The sequence below is a fragment of the Symphalangus syndactylus genome, chromosome 18 (genome assembly GCF_028878055.3).
Source record: "Symphalangus syndactylus isolate Jambi chromosome 18, NHGRI_mSymSyn1-v2.1_pri, whole genome shotgun sequence".
NCBI lineage: Eukaryota > Metazoa > Chordata > Mammalia > Primates > Hylobatidae > Symphalangus > Symphalangus syndactylus.
In genome coordinates, this window is record NC_072440.2 from 83,330,371 (window position 1) to 83,347,389 (window position 17,019).

Here is a 17,019-nt window from a genome sequence, read left to right on the forward strand (position 1 = left end):
GAATTTTTCAGCTCCATTATAATCCTTCCTTTTTTTTTTGAGACAGAGTCTAGCTCTGTTGCCCAGGCTGGAGTGCAGTGACACGATCTTGGCTCACTCTAACCTCTGACTCCCGGGTTCAAGCAATTATCCTGTCTCAGCCTCCCGAGTATCTGGGACTACAGGTATGTGCCATCATGCCCAGCTAATTTTTGTATTTTTTTAGGAGACAGGGTTTCACCATGTTAGCCAGGCTGGTCTCAAACTCCTGACCTTAAGTGATCCATCCACCTGCCTTGGCCTCCCACAGTTCTAGGATTACAGGTGTGAGCCACCATGCCCAGCCATTATAATCTTAGGTGAACACCATTCTGTATGCAGTCCCCCCTTGAGTGAAATGTCATTATGTGGTGCATGACTATATAGAAGTTCTGAAGTGTTTTTGTTTTTGTTTTTTGAGACAGAGTCTCGCTCTATTGCCCAGACTGGAGTGCAATGGCATGGTCTTGGCTCACTGCAACCTCCGCCTCCTAGGTTCAAGCAATTCTCCTGCCTTTGCCTCCCAAGTAGCTGGGATTACAGGCACACGCTCCCACACCTGGCTAATTCTTGTATTTTTAGTAGAGATAGGGTTTCACCATGTTGGCCAGGCTGATCTCAAACTCCTGACCTCAGGTGATCCGCCCGACTCAGCCACCTAAACTGCTGGGATTACAGGAATGAGCCACCTGGCCTGAAGTCCATTCTTTAATTCCATCATGGAATACTCCCTTTCCTTCTACCCTTCTATTTAGCTAGTAATGAAATTATGTCATTCATTTAATGCTTTGAATGCCTATTATGTGTCAATCCCCAATTGTCTACTTTGAGAAGGGGCTGGCATAAGAGCCAAGAAAAGTTCTGCCCTTCACTCCTGTTTCATGGAGAATACTTAGTTTCTGTTTGGCACATGGTGCTCAGTAGATGTTGAATTGAACAAGACCTTTTTAACAGTATCCATTCATTTCCCCTCACTTCCCTTTTTTTTGTGTGTGTGTGTGTAGTTTTCTTCTATTTCTCTTCTTTTTCTTTGGTAGTTGTCCATTCTAGTCAATCAAGGCCCAGCTTAAGCCCTTTCTTCAGCCCTCCTCCAAACAATAAGTATTACAGTCTGGTTTATGGGACAGATACCTTCTAATGTTGGCTTTCTATGTCTGGCTGTCCTGTAAACTAAGGATTTGAGACTGACTGAAAACTGTCATCCCAATGCCTTCCAGAGGCCCTACCTTTATACCCAGTAAATAGTCACTAAAACTTTCCTGATATCTTTAAACCTACACTGGATCATGTTTTTGTTTTTGTTTTTTGAGACGGCATCTAGCTCTGTCACCCAGGCTGGAGTGCAGTGGTGCAGTCTCAGCTCACTGCAACCTCCACCTCCCAGGTTCAAGCAATTCTCCTGCCTCAGCCTCTGGAGTAGCTGGAATTACAGGCATGCACCACCACCATGCCTGGCTAATTTTTCTATTTTTAGTAGATACGGGGTTTCACCATGTTGGCCAGGCTGGTTTCGAGCTCCTGACCTCAAGTGATCTGCCCGCTTCAGCCTCCCAAAGTGCTGGGATTACAGTTGAGGCCAGGAGTTCCAGACCAGCCTGGCCAACATGGTGAAATCCCTCACTACTAAAAACACAAAAACTATCTGGGCATGGTGGCACATGTCTGTAATCCCAGACACTTAGGAGGCTGAGGCATAAGAATCACCTGAACCTGGGAGGCGGAGGCTGCAGTAAGCCGAGATTGTCCCGCTGCACTCCAGCCTGGGTGACAAAGTGAGACTCTGTTTCAAAAAAAAAAAAAAAACTGGTTTTGGAGGACTCAATAATGACATGGGAAAATACTTTGTGATAAATGAAAAAAGCAGGCCTAGATATATAGTATGGTTCTAATTTTGTTAGAAAAGTATACAGAAGGAAACCAATAGTTGGAAGGTGAGATTACAAGTATATTTTCTTCTTGAAACCCTTTTGAATAAAATAAACATTTCAAAAAAATGATTCAGGCTCTTAAAATACTGAGGCTTATGGTGCATTAGTTTTCAACTTAACATAGGTCACATTAAAAATCTGTTTAGGTGGGTCACCACAAAACAGATATGGACACAAGACAAAAAGTAACTGAAAGGGGAGAAAGTTTCAAGATTAATTTAACTCATATTGTTGGAGTATATAAATTATTATGTATCCCTGCCAGCAAGGACTGACTAGAGCTCAGTAAACAACATGCATAAATCTAATTCCGGCATATTGCTAAAACTTACCTTCAGAACAGGTATAAGCTTGAGAAGGATCACCTATTATGTCCATTGACAGTGAGTTGTATGAGTCCTGAGAATGTTTTTCTGTCACCCCTGCTGTATGACTGGATAAAGATGATGATGAAGACAATCCCAGTCTAACATATCTTCTTTTTTTACCACAGAGTGAACAATCTACTGGTGTGGCACTAGGTCCCCGGGGCAGCTGAACTTCATCTCTCTTGTAGTTTCTGACAGCTCCACTGTGATGAACAGAACGTTCTCTTTGCCAGATATAATGGGTTGGTGCAATGGCCATAACCTATAATAGAAAGCTAACTTTTAGAATTTTAGTAATATTTCAAAATTTACTAAAATTGAGTTCAAAACATATAACTCAAGAACAACTGTCTCTAAAGTGAAGATAAAAATCCAGATTGCTGATTTAAAAAACAAAACACTTCCAGATAAGGCAATATTACTAAAAAGTGACTCATTGCTTGGATCTTTAAGACAATAATTGACAAAGTAAATTATTTTAAACAGGAAATAGGGCTGAAGCAACCTTCCAGGTTGTCAGGGTATTTATTTTTTAATTCTGAATATTCTAAGTTTGGGAAGATAATACAGTTACTCCAAAACAATATGTAATTCTTAACTTTGGAATGTATTGGTTTAAAAAAAGTTAATTGGCTGGGCGCGGTGGCTCACCCCTGTAATCCCAGCATTTTGGGAGGCCGATGCGGGTGGATCACAAACTCAGGAGATCAAGACCATCCTGTCTAAAACGGTGAAACTCCATCTCTACTAAAAATACAAAAAAATTAGCCGGGCATGGTTGTGGGAGCCTGTAGTCCTACTGCACTGCACTCCAGCCTGGGCCACAGAGCGAGACTCCGTCTCAAAAAATAAAAGTAAAAATAAAAATAATTAAGGTTCCCAGCTATGTGTGTTATGCTAATCTTAAAATGTCTGCAATTATGACAAGATATATGGTGAATAAGAACATAGGTAAGTTATTTAACCTCGCTGTTCCTCAGTTTTGTCAGCATGGAGATAATAAATGTCTATTTTAGAGGGTTGCTGGGAGGATCAGATGAGGCATGATTTATAAAGCCTCACTATCTGCCAGGCATTGTTCTATAAGGTTTGTTAAATAAAACATGGGCTTTAGAGTCAGGGTACACTTAGTTTCTTACCCTGGCACTGCCACATGCTAGCTGTATAATACTGGGCAAGTTATTTAACTTTCCTGGGACTCAATTTCTTCATCTCTAAAATGGGCATATCATCTACTTCACAGGATTATTCTGAGGACTAAATGATGTGTAAAATCATCACATAGTGAGGATCTGGCAAATGACAATTATTTAACAAGTCAAGCTGGGGAACTGTACATATGTGCTAACCTCATGAAATCTAAAAGTTCTAAGCATTCTAAGCAAAAGTCTTTAGTTATAGTCATCAACGACTCAAAGTAAATGAGAACTGTAACATTTGAGAGCTAGACAGAGCCTTATTAATTGCCTAGAGCAGTGATTTTCAAAACATTTAGAAAGTCCGGGTGCAATGGCCCGCTCCTGTAATTGCCACCATGCCCAGCTAATTTTTGTATTTTTAGTAGAGACAGGGTTTCGCCATGTTGGCCAGGCTGGTCTTGAATGCCTGACCTCAAGTGATCCACCCTCCTCGCCCTCCCAAAGTGCTGGGATTACAGGCGTGAGCCACCTCGCTTGGCCAAAAACTGTTATTTTTGCAATAAGTTCATCATAGTCTCTCCACATACTAACCTACCTAGAAAAATACACAATCATGCTTATTTTTAAATATGTCTACATATATTTTATACACACATAATCATATAATTAGAATTTTACTGTGATAAGTGAATTAAAAATAAAACTGTACCAGAGTCAAGAGAGCTAGATTTTCATCTTAATTCTGTTACTCTGGCAGGTGTGCAGTGGCTCACGCTTGTAATCCCAGCACTTTAGGAGGCTGAGGTGTGTGGATCACTTGAGGTCAGGAGCTCGAGACCAGCCTGGCCAACATGGTGAAAACCCATCTCTACTAAAAATACAAAATTAGTTGAGCATGGTGGCGCATATCTATAATCCCAGCTACTTGGGAGGCTAAGGCAGGAGAATCATTTGAACCCGGGAGGCAGAGGTTGCAGTGAGCTTACACCTTGCCATTACACTCCAGCCTGGGTGACAACAGCGAAACTGTCTCAAAAAAAAAAAAAAAAAAAAAAATCCGTTACTTCTATGACCTTGGGCAAATTACGCAACTTTCTGGGCCATAGGGTGTCTTTTATACGAGAAAACAGGTCGCTTTCAATCCGCTAATGCTGTGATTCTATGAAACGGACTTCTCTGAAACACTAGTAGCAGTTGACGTACTAGAAACATCCCCCTTTTTTACTTTATCTTATTCTTTTGTCATTTTTAGTGATTGGGGGGTGCCTTGGGTCAGTGTTCCTAAAATTTGATACTTGGCCCTCTGTTTTTCTGTGTGTATACTCTACCTGTCTGTGATCTCAAGAGGCAGTATAATATAGGTGTTAAAAGCACTGACTGTCAAAACCAACCCAGTCAGCTTCTCCTCTCCCTGGCAGGGAGGAGAATGGGGAGGAATGGGGAGCAGACAGGGATAGGCATGAAAAAATTAAAAAAAAAAAAAAAAAAAAAAAAAAAAGCACTGACTCTGGAGTCAGACTGCCTAGGCCTGAATACTGGAGTGCTGCTTTACTTATTGTGTGTCCTTGGAGAAGTCACTTAACCTCTTTGTTCCTTAGTTTCTTATCTGGGATTACCTAGCTAGATCTAAGAATTGTGAGAGTTAATACATGGGCAATACTTAGAACAGTGCCTGGAAAGTTCTTAAAAAGTATTAATATTACTTTGACCTTGAATCTCTTAAATACTCTAAGCATCATTTATACGTAATGGCTTTTACCATACCTGTTGACCAGTGATTTAATTATATCCAGTTACTGCCTTACATTCATGTCTATATACCAAATTCCTTATCTCCCCAAAGAATCCAGTTTGCTTCTCTAGCCTTCCCTGTTTCCATTATGGAGCCCATTACTCTTCCTGTTGTATAGACTTGAAACTGACAGTTCCTTCTCCCATGTACCCTATATCCAACTGGTTACCAGGTAATGATAATTATAATTTTTTAACATTTCTAACATCTGTTTCATTTTCTTTAGCACTGCTATCAATTTTCTTCACACCCTTGTTTCCAGTTATAGCAAGTTTAGCAGTTTCCAATACATTCCCTATATTGGATCTCTTTTGCATACTGTCATTGGATTATTCTGTCAAAACACACTACTTATCTCATTGCTTTCTAAATTCCTCATCTGGAATCAAGTAATAGATAGTGAAGAACTCAGCTATGATGATATTGTGGCATCTTCGCCAGAGTATTAACTGGAATAGAGAAAAATTTCTTGATTAAATTGCTACCCTCCATGATGCATGAAAGGGGCTGGAAGTGTAGTCTAACTCTCTCATTAGATAGGCATCCTCCCTAATGTGTGAACCAGTTTAGAAATTAAACCATCACGAATGTAAATAAATCCCACCTTAAAGGAGTTGTTGATAAGATCATCAGGTAAGAAGATAAAATCAGAATAAACAAAGAAATGGTCCACTCTTTTTTGGATAAGCCCTACATATATTTTCCAATTTAATCACACCCCATCTCTTTCCAAAAAAGAATGACGCAGCTGAGAAAAAAGGGGAAAAAAATTTCATTGAGCTTAGACCCAAAAGGGAAATCTCGACTAAAAGGGGAAAGCAGACATGCCAGTAATAAAATGTAATAGAGTCGATGTGGTCAAGGATAATACCTGGCTCTTAGCTTCTTTGCAGCCAAGATTAAAAAAAGAGACAATTAAAAAACTCATTATTTGAAAAGACAGCACATGTTCTTTCTTATGTCAGTGGTGTATAATGCAAATTGCACTAAGTTATTAGTGTCTGCTACTTATTAACTTCATGGCCATGGACAAATCACAATCTTACTAAGCCACAGTTTTTGCATCTGTGAAATGGAGAGAATACTGCGGCTATTTAATTCCCAAGACAAGAAATAAATGCATTTTCTAAACTAACCAATATAAGAGGTTTATATGGAGGCTAGATGTCACAGAAAAAAGAGAACACTAGGAAGTCATTAGATGTTCTGGCTCTGCCACTTCTATGATTTTGAGTAAATGCCAGCCTCCTTGGTCCTCAGTTTCATTAGCTGTGAAATGAGGATGCCACCACCCTCACAGCTATTTGTGTGATAATTTCTGTAAAAGTCATAATTTGTAAAGTATTATTATTGTAAGCTAGTTTGTAGCTACTATCTTAACTTGAGGTTATTTTAGGATATGGGACTAAAGAAATGTTTCATTTGGCAGTATGCCAGGCTTTCAGTAACAAATGTATAGAACAGTTAAATTTTCAACAGTATGTCTTGCTACTTCAGGAATGGGAATGGGGTGATATAATACTTCTTTACAATAAACTCCCAGGGCACTGAACTTGGTGTGTTATTCATAAAGTAGTTGTCCAGTGAACACTTAACAGAACAGGATAAAATCTACTAGGCAGTTACCTTTTCTATACGCCAACATGATTCAAACATACCTTGTTGGAACAGCCAAAAAACAGCTTCTCTATCTGCCACTGGAGTAAGCAGCAGTGCAAAGTGAGCTCAGTGAATAATTATTTTATAGTTTATTGTTTCCCTATTTAATGGATAAGAAGGTATGAAAAAGAATTGGAAGTTCCATTCATTTGATCAGTCAACAAATATTTATTGACTACCCACTATGTGCCAGGCACTATTCTAGGCTCTGGAGATAGACTAAGAACAAAATAAGGCTGGGTGCTCACGCCTGTAATCCCAGCACTTTGGGAGGCTGAGGCAGGTGGATCACTTGAGATCAGGAGTTTGAGACCAGCCTGGCCACCATGGTGAAAACCCTGTCTCTACTAAAAATACAAAATAGCCGGGCGTGGTGGCACATGCCTGTAATCCCAGCTATAATCCTAGCTACTTGGGAGGCTGAGGCAGGAGAATCGCTTGAACCCAGGAGATGGAGGTTGCAGTGAGCCGAGATCAAGCCACTGCACTCCAGCCTGGACGACAGAATGAAACTCTGTCTTAAAAAAAAAAAAAAAATAGGGTCAGGCACTATGGCTCACATCTGTAATCCCAGAACTTTGGGAGGCCAAGGTGGGAGGATTGCCTGAGCCTAGGAGTTCAAGGTTGCAGTGAGCTATGATTGCACACTGCAGCCAGCAGCCTGGGTAACAGAATGAGACCCTGTCTCAAAAACAAAAACAAAACAAAACAAACAAATCCAAAATAAAGACCCTGCTCTCTTGGAATCTGTATTTTAGTGGGAGGAAATTTATTAACAAGATAAATAAGTAAAAAGGAGTCTGTTACATGATGGTTGAGTGCTATGAGGAAAATTGGAACTGAGAAAGGGAATACAGAGTAATAGTGGGAGGAACTACTTTTAATTTTAACAGCTTTGAAATGTAATTAAAATACCTTACAATCACCCAATTGAAATGTACAATTCAATGATATTCAATATATTCAGAGTTGAGCAACCCTAACCACGGTCAATTCTGAAACATTTTCATCACTCTATAAATAAAGCAATCACACTCCATTTTCTCCCTTCTCTCAGCCCATGGTAACTACTAATCTACTTTCTGTCTTTGAATTTGTCTATTCTGGACCTTTCATATAAATGGAATCATACAATATGTCATCCTTTGTGACAGGCTTCTTTTATGTAGCATAATCTTTTCAAGGTTATCTGCGTTGTAGCTTGAACCAGGTACTTCTTTCCTTTTAATTGCCAAGTAATATTTCATTGTAGGGATATACCTTATTTTATTTATCCATTCTATCAGCTGATGGACATTTAGGTTGTTTCTACTTTGGCTATTATGAATAATGCTATGAACATTCATGTTAAAGTTTTTTGTGTGGACATAGTTTTGTTTTTATCCTTTGGCATACATAGCTAGGACTAGACTTGCGGGGTCATATGGTAACTCTGTTAACCTTGTGAGGAATTGCCAGACTGTTATGCAAAGCAACTTCCCCATTTTACATTTCTGTAAGAAGTGTGTGAAGGTTCCAATATCTCCACATCCTCTCCAATACTTTTATTTTTGTTTATGGCCATCATAGTGGGTGTGAAGTAATATCTCATCGTGCTTTTGATTTGCAATCCCTGACAGCTAATGATGTTGAACATCTTTTCAAGTGTGTGTGTGTGTGTGTGTGTGTGTGTGTGTGTTTTAGCAATTTGCATACCTTCTTTGGAGAAATGTCTATTTGGATTCTTTGCCCATTTTTTAAATTGTCTTTTTATTATTAAGTTGTAAAGCTCTTTATATTTCTAGATACAAGACCCTTATCAAATAGATGACTTGCAAAAAAATGTTTTTCATTTTGTAGGTCATCTCTTCACTTGGTATCCTTTGAAGGACAAAAGGTTTTAATTTTGATGATGTCTATTTTATATTTTGTTTTGTTACTTGTTACTTTTGGTATCATATCTAAGAAACATAATTCAAGGTCATGAAGACTTACCCCTATGTTTTCTTCTAAGAGTTTTATGGCTTTAGGTTTTACATTTAGGTCTTTGATCCATTTTGAGTTAATTTTTATATATGGTATAAACCAGAGGTTCGGCTGGTTTATATCCAGTTGTCCCAGCACCATTTGTTGAAAAGACTACACTTTCCCCATTGAATTTTCTTGGTACCCTTGTCAAAATTCAATTGAACATAATTGTGATAGTATATTTCTAGATACTTCTATTCCATGGAGGGAGATACTACTCTATATAAGGTGATAAGGAAAGGTCCCTCTGAGGTGACATTTAAACAGAATCCTGAACATAGTTAGGAAGTGAAGCATACTGATATTTGGGGAACAACATTCCAGGTTATGGGAATAGTAAGTGCAGAGACCATGAGATGGGAGTGTAACTGGTATCTTTGAGGTAAGGAGGCCAGTGTGGCTTGAGTGGAAGAGCAAAGATATGAGATGAAATCAAAGAGATAAGGGAGGAGGGCTGATAGACCATGTAGGACCATGACAGGGACTTTCTCTTTTACCCTATGTAAGGCTGGAAGACACTGGAGGCTTTTGAGTAGAGAAGTCATGATCTGACTTACCTAAAAAACAAATTACTCTGGCAGCTGTATGAAGAATAGATTATAGCTGCGTATGGTGGCTCACACCTGCAATCCCAGCACTTTGGGAGGCCAAGGTGGGAGGATTGCTTGGGTGCAGGAGTTTGAGACCAGCCTGGGCAACATAGCGAGACCCCATCTCTACAGAAAATAAATTAGCTGGGCATGGTGGCACACGCCTGTAGTCCCAGCTACTTGGGAGGCTAAGGCAGGAGATCGCTTGAGTCTAGGAGGTTAAGGCTGCAATGAGCCATGATCACACCACTGTACTCCTGCCTGGGTAACAGAGTAAGACCCTGTCTTCACAAAAAAAAAAAAAAAAAAGGTGGGGGGTGGGAGAGACTATTTGGAAACTTATGCCAGTAATCGAGGCAAGAGGTGACAATTAAAAGTATAGTATTAGTGGTGGAGGTGGTGAGAAATGGTAGGATGCTGGATATTTTTTCAAGGTACAAATATAAGAAAAAGAAGGGTAAATGGAAATAATTTTTTGGCCTGAGCAACTAAAACGATAGAGTTGCTACTTATGAATATGTGGAAGACTGCAGGAGGAACAGATCTGGAGGTCTATGTCAAGGAGTCAAGAGTTCAATTTTAGGCATGTTAAGTTTGAGGTATCAATTAGACAAAAAATATCAACAGGGGATTTGGTATGCAGATCTGGAATTGGAAGAAATTATTAGTTGTTAGTGTTAAAGCCTTGAGAGTGAATGGGGTCACCTAATAAGTTAATACCAATAGAAAGGAGAAGAGATCCTAAGTCTGAGCCCTGGGGCACTCTAATGAAGTTGGTGAGGTGAAAAGGAACTGGCAAAGTGACTGAAAAAAACCTGATATCCTCAAAACCAAGTGAAGACGGTGTTTCAGGAAGAAATGAAGGATAGTGTCAAATGCTGCTAAATTGAGTAGATTGAGGAATACAAATTAACCTTGGGATTTGGCCATGTAGAGATATTGGGTGGCCTGACAAGTTTCTACAGAATGATGGGAAAAAGACTTTATATAACAGGTTCAAAGAGAATGGAAAGAACAGAAGTAGAGATAGAATACAAGGAATTCTTCAAGGAGTTTGGTTATAAGGGAGGCAAAGCAGAGAAATGTACTGGTAGCTGGGGGATAAAGTTTTTGTTTTTGTTTTTATTGATGGTTATCTTAGAGCAATTCTATATTCTGATGGCAGTGATCCAATAAAATAAAAAATGTGAAATGCTGGAAAGGGGACAATTACTGGAATGTGATGTCCTTGAGAAAGCAAGAAAAGATGAGATCTAGTGCACAAGTAGAGGGAATGGATTTGGATAGGAGCAAAGATCGTTCTTTCACAGTAACAAAGGGAAGGCAGAATATAGGGGTATGCATGTAGGTAGGATGGACGATAAGATGTGAGCATGTGGACAGTCTGTTCTACTGCTTCTGTTTTCTCAGTAAAAGAGAGTAATGCATGATTGTTGTAACTGAAGTGTGAGGACAGAGATGGGAGATATTAGAAGTGTACTAGATTTTTTACTTCATTACATTTACAGTTTATTGTTTAGACAATAGATAAGCAAATAAATAATTACAAATTGTATTCAGTGCTACAGAAGAAAACAAAGTATTGTGATAAGGATAACGGAATTAAATTCATTTAAATAAGGTGACCTTTTTGAAAAGGAAAAACAAGTTCCATTAATTTTTTTTAATGTTGCTAAATTTTAAAATTATGAAAAAGCATTAGGAATAATATAACAAACATCCATATCCCTACTGCCTAGAATTAATAGATATAATACTGCTATTTTTGCTTCAAGCCTTTTTTATTTTTATTTTTTGGGACAGGGTCTTGCTCTGTTGCTGAGGCTGGAGGGCAGTGGCATAATCATGGCTCACTGCAGCCTGAATCTCCTGGGCTCAGGTGATTCTCACACCACAGCCTCTCAAGTAGCTGGGACTACAGGTGTGCACCACCACACCTACCTAATTTTTTGTATTTTTTGTGGAGACAGTGTTTTGCCATGTTACCCAGGCTGGTCTTGAACTCTTGGACTCAAGCTATCCAGGCCACCTTAGCCTCCAAAAGTGCTGGGATTACACCTGTAGGCTACCATGCCTGCCTGCCCTTTTAAATTAAAAGAAATAATATAGTTTCTGGTAGATATTTACTAAGTGCTCACTAAATCAATGTATATTAATGAATAAGTTAATTCTATCAAATCTTAAGATTTGCAAGTATATCAACATTTATCAAATTTTTCTGAACTAATACTAGAGCTTACAGTGACCACTGCTTTCCATTTAATTTTCTACTCTAGAATTTTTCTGTAGTTTGAAATACTGACTTTATTAAAAACCAGAACATTTGGTAAAATAACTGATTATTAAATTTTTAGTGTCTTGCTGAGTTATCCTAATAAGATTTGGCATCAAGGAAACAATATATTCTATGTGAAAAGAGTTATGATTTTAAAGAATATTTAAATTGTACACCATTTAATATGTTAAATAGTGTTTCAATTTTGGGAACCTGAAATTTCACATACTTTACTGAGCAGAAATTATTATTCAACTCCAGTGTTATTGTAATCCTAAATAAGATATTTTGGTTTGTTCATATCACCCTTTTTCTTTTTTTTTTTTTTTTTTTTTTTTGAGAAGGAGTTTCACTCTTGTTGCCCAGGCTGGAGTGCAGTGGCACGATCTCGGCTCACCGCAACCTCCGCCTCCCAGGTTCAAGTGATTCTCCTGCCTCAGCCTCCCTAGTAGCTGGGATTACAGGCATGTGCCACCACGCCCGGCTAATTCTGTATTTTTAGTAGAGACGGGGTTTCCCCATGTTGTTCAGGCTGGTCTCGAACTCCTGACCTCAGGTGATCCGCCCGCTTCAGCCTCCCAAAGTGCTGGGATTACAGGCATGAGCCACCGTGCCCGGCTATATCACCCTTTTTCAATATATTGATGATCCTTTAGACAGAAGAAATACACTAAAATAAAAGTACTTACTATAAGCCGGGCGCAGTGGCTCACGCCTGTAATCCCAGCACTTTGGGAGGCCAAGGCAGGCGGATCATGAGGTCAGGAGATTGAGACCATCCTGGCTAACATGGCGAAACCCCATCTCTACTAAAAATACAAAACGTTAGCCAGGCATGGTGGCGGGCGCCTGTATTCCCAGCTAATTGGGAGGCTGAGGCAAGAGAATGGCGTGGACCCAGGAGGCGGAGCTTGTAGTGAGCAGAGATCACGCCACTGCACTCCAGCCTGGGTGACAGAGCAAGACTCTGTCTCAAAAAAAGTACTTACTATAGAAGTAGGCTGCTCTGAAAAATAGAAATGACAATTTTTTTGTTTGTTTGTTTTTGAGATGGAGTCTCGCTATGTTGCCCAGGCTGGAGTACAGTGACACCATCTCAGTTCACCGCAACCTCCGCCACCTGGGTTTAAGTGATTCTCCTGCCTCAGCCTCCCAAGTAGCTGGGATTACAGGCACTAGCCACCACATTTGGCTAATTTTTGTATTTTTCTTTTTCTTTTTTTTTTTTTTTTGAGATGGAGTCTCGCTCTGTCACCCAGGCTGGAGTGCAGTGGCACGATCTCTGCTCACTGCAAGCTCCGCCTCCTGGGTTCACACCATTCTCCTGCCTCAGCCTCCCGAGTAGGTGGGACTACAGGCGACTGCCACCACGCCTGGCTAATTTTTTTGTATTTTTAGTAGAGACGAGTTTCACCATGTTAGCCAGGATGGTCTTGATCTCCTGACCGTGTGATCTGCCCACCTCGGCCTCCCAAAGTGCTGGGGTTACAGGTGTGAGCCACTGCACCCAGCCTAATTTTTGTATTTTTAGTAGAGATGGGGTTTCACCGTGTTGGCCAGGCTGGTCTCGAACTCCTGACCTCAGGAGATCCACCCGCCTCAGCCTCCCAAAGTGCTGGGATTACAGGCGTGAGCAGGGCTTGCCCGGCTGACAGTTTTTGGTTATGGTGATAATAAGACAGCAACATTGTAATACACAAGTTGTATTCATGGTAATGATCAATGGTCTACTCTACATATTAAAAGAAAAAAAACCCAGAATACCAAAACATTAGAAGCACGTTAAAAAACAAGGATAATTAGATAAACAGAAAACAAAGATTACATATATAAAGCATTTTAAAATTCTTACCTCCTCACAACATCGCCTGCTTACAATAGCCCTATAGTCAATTCTATCCCAGAGCTGGTCCCTTAACTTTAAGAAATTAGGGAACAATTTTCTCCAGTTTTTCCCTAAAGCCCATGGAAAAATTTCATACTTGGTTTCTTCTTCATCTTCTTCAACTGTGTTAGCCAGATACCTAACAAAGAAGATCACAACCCAAAAAAGAAATGGGTAAAGGACAGAAACAGGTAGTTCACACACACCAAAAGACATAAGAGTGGTTTATAAACACATGAAAGGTGTTCAACGTTACTTAAAGAAATGCAGTTCAAAAATAGAGATACATGTAGTTAATTTTACCTTGTTGGGTTCTAGGTATTTCTTGTTCCTACCAATCTTGAGCTTTGTTCTGGGATGCAGTTAGTTACTTTGAAACAGTCTGATTCTTTCAGATGTTGCTTTTATGATTTTTTAGGTGGATCTGGAACAATGTTCAGTCTGGGGCTAGTTATTCCTCACTACTGAGGCAAGACCTTCCTGAGTACTCTTCTCAATGCTCCATGAATTAAGGAATCTTTTCAGCCTGGCTGGTGGGAACAGCCACTATTTGCAGCCCTATGTGAATGTTAGGCAGTATTCCTCCTAATCTTTTCTTAACATCTTTCCCCAGATTCAGGTAATTTTCTTATACACATATGAAACTCAGCATTCTGCTAAATACTTGACGGGGACCAGGCATGCACAGAAGCAGGAAAACATGACTCATCATGAGAATAATCAATCAACATCAACCCCAAACTGATACCCATGGTTGACATAAAAGATAAGGACACTGAAACAGTTATAACTATTCTGTATGTTCAAAAAGTTAAGTAGACATATTGAAAATATACTTTTAGAGATGAAAACTACAATGTGTACAATGAAAAATACACTGATTGGGATTAATGGCAGATTAAATACCACAAAGAAAACATCTGCGAATTGAAGACACAATAGAAAGTATTCAAGATGAAATACACAGAGAAAAAAGAAACAAAAATCATAAACACAGGATGAGGGCCGGGCGTGGTGGCTCACGCCTGTAATCTCAGAACTTTGGGAGGCCAAGGTAGGCAGACTGCTTGAGGCCAGAAGTTCAAGACCTGCCTGGCCAACACAGTGAAACCCCATCTCTACTAAAAACACAAACATTAGCTGGGCGTGGTGGCCTGTGCCTGTAATTCCAGCTACTTGGGAGGCTGAGGCAGGAGAATCATTTGAACCCGAAAGGCAGAGGTTACAGTGAGCCACTGAGATTGCAACACTGCACTCCAGCCGGGGTGACAAGGGGAGACTCTATCTCAAAAAAAAAAAAAAAAAAAAGAAAAAAGATTAAGAAAAAATAAAGAGAGCATCAGTTCGATATGGGACTTCAAGAAATAGGCGGAATTGGAGACTCTGAAGGCCAGTATCAATAACAATGAAGGATTCCTTCAATGCCCTGTAATCTGAATAGGGCAGACAGAAAATCAGGTGGACAGAAGACATTTGAAGGAGTAACAGCTGAAAGTTTTTGAAATTTAATAAAAACTATAAACCTACAAAGAAGTTCAATGAACCTCAAAGCACATGAAACATGAATAAAATTAAACCACTGAACACCATAATCAAATTGCTCAAAACCAGTGATAAAGAGTAAATCTTAAAAGTACTCAAAGAGGCCGAGCGCGGTGGCTCACGCCTATAATCCTAGCACTTTGGGAGGCCGAGGCGGGCGGATCACGAGGTCAGGAGATCGAGACCATCCTGCCTAACACGGTGAAACCCCGTCTCTACTAATAATACAAAAAAATTAGCCGGACATGGTAGCGGGTGCCTGTAGTCCCAGCTACTCGGGAGGCTGAGGCAGGAGAGTGGCGTGAACCCGGGAGGCAGAGCTTGCAGTGAGCCAAGATAGCGCCACTGCAGTCCGGCCTGGGCGACAGAGCAAGACTCCATCTCAAAAAAAAAAAAAAAAAAAAGTACTCGGAGAAAAAAAAAAATTAGATAACACAGGCACCATGATTAGGATGGGGTAGATTTCTCATTGGAAATAATACAAGTCTCACAGATGACTTTCCAAGAAAAACAGGCAACTTACAATAAAAATATTACAAAACACATAAGGGAACAAGGTACCAAGAACAGAAACAGACCCTGAAATCTGAAAGTAATGGAATAGACACAAAACGTAAGAATAACTATTTCCAGTAAAATTAAAAGTACCTTGATAATACAACAAATGCAAAAGTATATTTGAAAAATAAGAAAATACAACTTTTATAAATGGAAAATTTTATAATGAAATTAATTAGCATATTAGACATAAGCTGAAGATAAAATCAGTGAACTGAGAGATAAATCTAAATAAATGATCTAAAATGCAGCCCAAAGAAACATACATAGAAAACAGCAAAGATTGGCCCAGCTGGGTGGCTCACGCCTGTAATCCCAGCACTTTGGGAGGCCGAGGCAGGTGGATCACGAGGTCAGGAGATTGAGACCATCCTGGCTAACACGGTGAAACCCCGTCTCTACTAAAAAATACAAAAAAATTAGCCAGGCGTGGTGGAGGGCGCCAGTAGTCCCAGCTACTCAGGAGGCTGAGGCAGGAGAATGGCGTGAACCCGGAGGCGGAGGTTGCAGTGAGCTGAGCACTCCAGCTTAGGCGACAGAGCGAGACTCCGTCTCAAAAAAAGAAAAAAAGAAAATAGCAAAGATGGGAATGGGTCCAGTGGCTCACGCCTGTAATCTCAACACTTTAGAAGGCTGAGGCAGGTGGATTGCTTGAGCTGAGGAGTTCGAAGCCCAGCCTGGGCAACATGGAGAAACCCTGTCTCTACAAAAAATCCAAAATTTAGCTGGGTGTTGTGGTGAATGCCTGTGGTCCCAGCTATTCGGAAGATTGAGGTGGGAGGATCCCTTGATCCAGGGAGGTGGAGATCGCAATGAGCTGAGATCGCACCACTGCACTCCAGCCTGGGCAACAGTGAGACTGTCTCAAAAAAAAAAAAAAAAAAAAAAGAAAGAAAGAAAGAAAGAAAAAGAAAATTTCAAAGATAAGTGATGTGGAAGACCGAGCAAGCCATAACAAGTTTAATTGGTTTCAAAAGGAGAAAAAGGAGATAGCAGAGGAAGAGGAATATTTGAAGAGACAGTGGATAGAATTTTCTGAGTTGTCTGTTGAAAGGCATCAATCTTCAGGCCAGGCTCAGTGGCTCACGTCTGTAATCCCAGTACTTTGGGAGGCTGAGGCGGGTGGATTACCTGAGGTCAGGAGTGTGAGGCCAGCTTGGCCAATATGGTGGAACCCTGTCTCTACTAAAAATACAAAAGTTAACCAGGCATGGTGGTCTGTGCCTGAGTCCCAGCTACTTGGGAGATTGAGGTGGAA

General features: G+C 40.1%; 1 protein-coding gene across 4 annotated transcripts in view; it reads right to left on the bottom strand.

Moving 5' to 3' along the window:
• Positions 1-17,019, bottom strand: part of SPDYA (speedy/RINGO cell cycle regulator family member A) — a 34,201-nt gene that overhangs the window by 2,780 nt on the left and 14,402 nt on the right. For all 4 annotated transcript variants that reach the window (XM_055253993.2, XM_055253994.2, XM_055253992.2 and 1 more), the window contains 2 exons: positions 13,629-13,800; positions 2,279-2,576 (listed from right to left, as the gene is read on the bottom strand). In XM_055253993.2, the coding sequence (XP_055109968.1) occupies positions 2,279-2,576; positions 13,629-13,800 (470 nt within the window). The remainder of the gene's footprint in view (positions 1-2,278; positions 2,577-13,628; positions 13,801-17,019) is intronic.